Source organism: Procambarus clarkii, chromosome 15 (genome assembly GCF_040958095.1).
Source record: "Procambarus clarkii isolate CNS0578487 chromosome 15, FALCON_Pclarkii_2.0, whole genome shotgun sequence".
Lineage (NCBI taxonomy): Eukaryota > Metazoa > Arthropoda > Malacostraca > Decapoda > Cambaridae > Procambarus > Procambarus clarkii.
The window spans coordinates 19,298,733-19,306,454 of record NC_091164.1 but is presented as its reverse complement, the minus strand read 5'-3'; the positions used below and the strand labels follow the sequence as shown (position 1 = coordinate 19,306,454).

General features: G+C 42.2%; 1 protein-coding gene across 3 annotated transcripts; it reads left to right on the top strand.

Moving 5' to 3' along the window:
* Positions 1-1,269: 1,269 nt before the first annotated feature.
* Positions 1,270-4,519, top strand: LOC138365107 (uncharacterized). 3 transcript variants are annotated; one of them, XR_011228650.1, is made up of 3 exons: positions 1,270-3,552; positions 3,667-3,798; positions 3,907-4,519. XR_011228650.1 is itself a non-coding variant. In XM_069325220.1 (3 exons), the coding sequence occupies exons 1-3, from the start codon at positions 3,495-3,497 to the stop codon at positions 4,069-4,071; spliced, it is 360 nt and encodes a 119-aa protein (XP_069181321.1). In that variant the 5' UTR covers positions 3,456-3,494; the 3' UTR covers positions 4,072-4,486. The 3 variants fall into 3 exon arrangements, 1 of the variants encoding a protein (XP_069181321.1); XR_011228649.1 differs by having other exon boundaries at positions 3,662-3,798; positions 3,907-4,514; XM_069325220.1 differs by having other exon boundaries at positions 3,456-3,552; positions 3,662-3,798; positions 3,907-4,486.
* The last annotated feature ends 3,203 nt before the right edge of the window (positions 4,520-7,722 follow it).

Here is a 7,722-nt window from a genome sequence, read left to right as displayed (position 1 = left end):
TTATGTTGTTTATTTTCTCCCTTCTTACAAAAACCCATCCCCTGTATATTGGCCTTTCAGTACATAACGGGACAATGGGGGAAGAACATTACATATATCTTACCAGTCTCGATCAAGGAGATATTTACAACAACACGAGTTCAGCATTTACAAACACCATCCCAACACTACATTTAAACCCTTCCATTAAACATGAAGTGGCTTTAGTCAACAGCTTTAGTCTTTACTCCTCCCCAGGCGAATTAATGCCATCATAAAAGATGAGGAGGACTCTGGTATAGATATCTATGCCACTTTTAAACGTGGAACTCTTTCTAAGAGTCCAGAACACCTCATATACACCTTCCACCCAAAAACCAACATATTATCAAGAAACATCAAATTCATTACAGACGTGGTTAGTCGACAAATAACAACCGACATGCAGCTTAGCTTTAGGGATGATTTCAAAATATACTTCTCAGATAAAGAACCAATCCTCACCTATGACCAATCTGTAGAGAGGGTATTACTAGCTTCAACTCTTAACAGTGGAAGTACTGGCTCATTAAATTCTCTCAGCTTTCAATTTAAACACAGAATAGCTAATGTACTTGGTTTTGACAGCAGTCGCAAATACACCATTTATCGAGCAAAAACAGATGACATTACGTCAGCCTCCAAGACTGTGGCCTTATCGCCCCCAGACATTGACGGGGGTTGTGACTATTTACTCATTTATAGTGACGTCATCGAGCCTGAACGATACGGAGGGCAGATTGTAAATATCTTAGATGCAATCAATTATCATGACTCATATTCTAGAGGGGCTCACCCTCTAGTGTACAAAACATTAAACACTAACACGTTGGAGAAAGTTAGCATTAAAATAACAGATCAGTTTGGTCGAATGGTTAGTTTTGAAGATGGGAGGTCGGTTACGGCGGTCTTACATATCCGCCCTAAGGTATAGCAACATATATATAAAGAAGTGTTTAGCCTCGACTTAGGTTATTATAGGAAGAGACCTCAGAATGCGAATACCGTTCCACCCACCCTCCCAGGGGGAGTTCGGGGAGATATTCGCACCTCCCCCTAGGAGACATGGGATGAGAGGGGGGGCGATGAATGACATACGCACATTCCAAGCGCCTTATCTCAGATCTGGTGGAGGTTTCTTTGGGACCTTGGCTGGTATTGCTCGACGGGCCATACCATTTTTCATGAAAGCTGTAACACCTAGCGCCATCGATTTGGGGAAAAATGTCCTTGGTGATTTAAGCAGTGGTAAACGGGATGTAAAAAGTGCTCTGAGAACTCACGGTATTGATGCTCTTAAGAGTGTGGGAAAGAAATTGGTAATGGGAGGTAAAATTAAAAGACTCTCTAGGCGAAAAAATAAAAATAAAAAATGTAAACGAGGCCTTGGGTATAAAAATGATGTGTTTTCGCTAACGTAAGCAGTCATACTTCAACTTTCGGAGGGATCATGGGGGAGCCTAGCGGAGCTGGGGTCAAAATACCACTAGAATATTATAGTTCCAGTATTATTGACCAATTTCCTAGAAGTAACAGAATACGTAATGTGGAGAGTTCAATTGCCTCTACGCAGCAAATAGACGTTCTACCTGTCAACCTCCCCATTAATCAACGTTTGCGGGATAATTACTTAGAATTCCGCATCCCTGGAACCCAGGGCGCCTTCTTAGATCTAGCTAATATTGTTATAGATTTTAAGGTATCTTTAACGAAAGATGACGATACCACAAAATTGGAAGAGGATGACCATGTGGAATTTGTGAATGGGTTGTCAAATACCATGTTTAAAGGTGTTCAGGTGTTTTTAGGAGAGCAGGTAGTTGAAACAAATACTAATTTTAATTATTGGTCGTTTATTAAATTAATTACCTCCATGCCTCCATCAAAAATGTCTTCCTTGGGGAGAATTGGAGGCTTTCGTAGGGACTGGAGAGATGACGACGGTATAATCACTAATGAGTTTACAAATACTTATTTTACTGGAGCAACCGCCAAGGATAAAAAATTTATGGGTGATTTAAAAAGTAAAGGTTTGTCGATGTGTTTCCCCCTCCTATTGGATATATCATCCCTAGACCAATACATATTAGATAATATAGATATGCGACTAAGATTGGAGCTCTCCCCCCATGCCTGGGTCCTAAATACAAGCGTGGACGATGGCTCTAAGTATCGCCTGCATATGGATTATGCTAAGTTATGGGTGACGCGGGTGTTCCCCTACCCAAGTGCTTACCTGGCCTTAAACAGCTCACTGTTAGCATCCCCCGACCCCATAACCTATACTTTCAATAGAACCATTTCTAAAACATATGTTCTAGCAGGGAATCAAACTAGTCTCTTAATTGATCAACCATGGGCGCAAGTAATTCCACACAAGATATACATGATAATCGTTCCAATGAATTATTTCGCCGGTCTTCACCAAGGTAATGGATTATATTTTGAAAATGCAAAGCTGAAAAGTATTGCTATGTATTTGAACAATAATGCAATTTACCGAATTGGTGGCGATTTCGATAACCATTATTCCCGCCTTTATTATGAAACTTTGAAGACATTAGGCTTAGAGCGTGATTCACTACTGGCCTATGACTCTTTTAATAAGGGAAGATCAATATTCGCCTTTGACTTAACCACCATTCAAACAAAAGATTCCCTCCCTGTGGAGAAATCTGGCAACTTGCGTATGGAGCTTGAATTTGGTGGGGGTGTTACATATAACAGGCTGGTTTTACTGTTTGGGGAAACGACCGGGGTACTATCCATCGATGGGCAGAGAACTGTTCTGTGTGACGTGCGAGCGTAAAAAAACATAATGAATTGTTATGATATAAATATTAATTTAAAAAATAATCTAGGGGATCGAACACTCTACCTAGGTTGTTATAATGCTGATGAGATAGAACATTTAAATATATCTTCAAGAAAACCTATTGTTTTCATAACTAATATTTTACCTTCAAATAGCAGAATCACTATGGGACATTGGGTAGGAATTTATGTTGATAAAGTTAATCATCGGATGTTTTTTTTTGATAGTTATGCAATATCGCCAGTTACTTACGGACGTCATTTTCAAGGATTTATTAAAACTAACAAAATAAGAAAGGTGTTTGGAATGCGCTACAGACTCCAGAGTGATTTTACTCTCGCCTGTGGACTGTATTGCGTCATGTTCGTTCATAGGGTGAGCCACCTGGGGTTGCCTTCAACAGTACACTACTTACATAATGTATTTTCAAGCATTACTTTAAAATTAAATGATAAACGAGCCCTTGCTTATGCAAGACGATATTTTCCTATGAAACATCATTGTGTTAGGACATTTTGTAGAGGTATAGGGGTTGGTTCTTATAGGTGGTGTAGAGAATATTTTTGTTAGCTAGGCAACCTACCTAACAAGGGGTGTAGCCTCCTATAAAAACCCCTCTCCCCCACCCACCCCCCTCAGAAGACTGTCTTCCTCCTACGAAATGGGAGGTGTCTCTCAAAAAACACCTGCGGGGAAGATTGAAGTCCTTGAAGGACCTGGTTAGTATTACCCTATCTTTCTGCTAATAGATTTATTTTATGTTTTATTTCCCTCAATAAAAAAAAAAGTTTGTATATCCTCTATTTCACCTCTTATGTTTTTCTCCAGTGCAGTTCTTGGGACCCGTCCACATTTGTAGAGTAGTAATTCTACGTGGGGGGTCTGCCCCAAACAAGATGCTGTTACGTAGTCTAATTGACGACGCCTGCTGTAGAGGACACAAGGCCGCTCCTGCAGGGGAAGAGGTATGTACTAGTTGTTCTTAGAGAAAAATATAATATTTTTCTAATAAAATATATAATTATATAAAAAACCTTTAATCACTATAAATTATTTCCCCCATCTCTTTCCAGAACACTTCCGATGAGAGAGAGGAGGAAACTCAGCCAAAAGGTGTCCACCCAACTCACCCCACCCCCCCAAGAGAGGGGGGGGATGGGGCTCAAGACCTTCCCCCACTCTTCACTGATGAGGAATCGTCACAATTCTACTCAGACGAGGATGGGGGTGTGGGATAGGGAGGGGAGGGGTAGAGCTGTAGTAAGTGAAATATGGCAAGAGCACTCTGTAAACTACAATTATTAACTAACATAATTACTTATACATTTTGTAGTTTTTACCTAATAAAGCATTTAATAAATTATTTGATGTTTTTTTTAACCTTTGGGGGAGGGGGAGGATTTATAATTTAATACTCCTTAAATACTCCCATATAAGGGAGGGGCCATTCAGACTTGTTCGAATATATATATATCCTTAATTAGTCCTATATATTTATAATGAGTGTAGTGTTTAAACGGAGATGACACAGTGTAAGTGACATGTGGTGGGGGCACACCGTAGACTACAATTTGAGGTGGGTCTATCTGTCACCCCGCTTCTGATTCCTTTTGTCCGATAAGTGGGCCTATCTGGCTCCCCGCCTCTGATTCCATTGTATGATAAGTACCCCCCATTGTTTGTTAAGTGCGCCTATCTGGCTCAGAATATACTACTCACCTAATCTTCTGCAATCCGACTGTAGGAGGATAAAGAGGGCCATAGTTCCTCTAGCACAAACTTTGTTGCTGAATTGGGACCTCAGCAGCAGTTCTCGTCACCAGGTGACACCTCGCACCCCTACACGTCGGTCAGAGATGATGATATTTACTTAGGTAGGGAATTAGCTTTCTTTTTTTCAGAGCACAAAAGTTCGCTAATTCTGTAAGTATCATATTTCATTTCAGTGGGAAAAACTTGCTTATGTCCTATAGAGACTCGGCAAGGTATGCCTACATTCTTGGACTACCTAATTCACTTTTGAGGCAATTAAATGTTTCATTTGTTTTAGAAACTCAGTTTCGCTTACTTAGTAGGATTTTCTTGCCCTTATCCTCTTACATTGAGTACCGGGTACAGGATTTCCTGCGATCTTGATTAATTAATCATATACCATCTTGAAATTAACATTAATTGTTAACGATTCCACAGGATAGGTACCAGTTGCCACGTTGTCCTGTTTCTGACATTCACCATATCACAACAGTATATTCGTTGTACATTTATTTGCTAATTTCACCATGTTTCGTGTCCAAGCTTTCCGTGCAGATCCAGCAGGTGAAATAGGGAACTTAAGTCGTGCCAAGAGGACCAAATTACAAACTCTTGCACATGAGTATCAACTAGATGTTCCCCATGGAGCCAACAAAAATGAACTGCATAACCTGTTACTGGATCATCTCTTAGAGGAAGGTAAAATTGACTCTGAAACTCACGAAACTTACTCTATTGCAGATAAACCTTATTTGGCAACTATGAAACTCAAACTAGAACTTGCCAAGATCGAGCGAGAGCAACAAAGGGAAGCAGCTGCAATACGAAAGGAAGAAAAGGAACGAGAAGCGACCCTGGCAAAAGAAGCCCTACAAATAAAAGAACGGAAAGCCGCCTTGAGGAAAGAGGAAACTGCAATCAGGAAAGAAGAACAAGAACGTGAGATTGAAATACTCCGTGAGCGTGAGCGAGTACAGCTTGAAGCAAAACAACGCCACCTGGAGATACAACGCGAGCATGACAAACAACAAGCAGCTATGGTTATAGAATGTCGTCAACAAGAACTCGCGTTGGAAACTACACACCTCACTCAACGCCAGCAAGCTTCCGCCAGTCTTCCAGTAAGTTTCAATATCTCCCATGCAAGTAAGTTAATGCCACCATTCGTAGAGACAGAGGTCAACGTATTTTTTACCACCTTCGAGACACTTGCTAACCAACTTAGCTGGCCTGCCGATCAATGGGCTACCCTTCTCAGAGTACATCTCACAGGTAGAGCTGCAGTTACTCTCAGTACTTTGGCGACTGAGAATGACTACCAGACCCTGAAACAAGCAGTGTTGGACGCCTACCTCCACCGAAAGCTACCGACGAAAATTCCGTGACCACCTAAAGGCAAGTACCATCTTTCTAGAATTTGCTAATACCAAAAGGAGATATTTTATGAAATGGCTGGAAGCAGCACATGTCTCTACCTTTGCAGAACTCGTCAACCTCATGCTAGTTGAAGAATTCTTGAGGTGTGTGCCTCCTCCTGTGCGTTTATATTTAGCAGATAAAGAGGAGACCGACTACCTAAAATGTGCTAAGTCGGCTGACACTTACAGCCTCATCCACCGGCTGACACCAGAACCACCTTCCAGTAAGAAGTCTCCTTACAGTTACGAGAAAGTGAGTACCGATCAAGCTAGCTCGCAATTGTACTGTAAGTATTGTAGACTCTATGGACATACCATAGATAAATGTGGTAAGTCTCAATACGAAGGTAATACTGAATCCACTAAACCCAAACAGACTCCTCCTAAGTCCGGTAAGCCTGTGATGAATGTTGGTGTTCATGTTAATGATCTTTCTCTCTTCAGTAAACACCTGTATCCTGGAACTGTCTCTACCAACGGTTCAGATCCGGAAGGACGTTTCAAACTGAAGATCTTGAGGGACACAGCGGCTCTTCAATCAATCATTTTGAAATCAGCTGTGCCCAATATCGCCTACACCGGGGAAACCGTTTTCATCACTGACCTCACTGCTACCACTCCTTATCCACTCACCAGAGTCCACCTGGATTGTCCCTTCGTGACCGGTGAAGTCCAAGTCGCCATCAGGGAAAAGCCTTTTCCCATGCCTGGAGTGCAACTTCTCCTGGGCAACGACTTGGCAGAAGACCTGCAACCGACCAACCTGATCGTCATGGACAAACCCCAGGTGTGTACCTCTGTAATGGATAATCCCATCTTTGAGTATGTTCTAGCAAAGGTTCAAGAGAGTGATGAAGTTTCTCCTCCGGTTTTAGTGACCACCCGTGCACAAGCTGCACGACCACAGCCGGCTGACTCTACTGCTACCGCTGTCCCTCAAGACCCTCAGAAACTACCCCTGAATCTTACCACGTTGGAGTTCCGTAAGTTACAGAGGGAAGATCTTACCTTGACACCATTATTCTTCCAGGCTGAGACTCAACCTGACAGTATACCTGGGATCTTTCTAGAGAACGAGTTGCTCTACCGCAGATACAGACCCAGTAAACTGAAGGAGGAGGACGATTGGGCCAACTTCGAACAACTAGTGATTCCTACCAGCCTGCGGCCCACTATTCTACACTTGGCCCACGGAGCACTTTCGCAATACGGTTTTAACAAAACCTACCACGGAATCCGTAAAGACTACCACTGGCCAGGTATGGTAAATAGCGTCAAACAGTGTCATACATGTCAGATGGCAGGTAAACCGAACATCTCTATCCCCAGAGCACCACTGACACCCATCCAGGTGCCTGCGGAACCTTTCCAAAGACTTATTATAGACTGTGTTGGTCCTTTACCTCGGACCAGTTCTGGCAATGCCTATATACTAACCATCCTGTGTCCTACTACCAGATTCCCCATAGCAGTTCCAGTAAAGAACATTACGGCTGCTACTGTGGTGAAACACTTATTGAAGATCTTCACCCAGTTTGGATTTCCAAGGGAGGTTCAGAGTGACTGTGGCACCAACGTCACCAGTGATCTCTTCAAGAGGACACTGGAAGAGTTCAACATCAAACAGGTATTGTCCAGCCCCTATCATCCTGCTTCACAGGGTTCTCTTGAGCGTAGTCATCAGACTATTAAAGCACTCCTGAAGAAGTTTTGCAATGA

Coding starts and splice junctions, on each gene's coding strand:
- LOC138365107 (XM_069325220.1), top strand. CDS start 3,495: ATGGGAGGTGTCTCTCAAAAAACACCTGCGGGGAAGATTGAAGTCCTT. Junction 3,553..3,661: donor TGAAGTCCTTGAAGGACCTG/GTTAGTATTACC, acceptor GTTTTTCTCCAG/TGCAGTTCTTGGGACCCGTC. Junction 3,799..3,906: donor CCGCTCCTGCAGGGGAAGAG/GTATGTACTAGT, acceptor ATCTCTTTCCAG/AACACTTCCGATGAGAGAGA.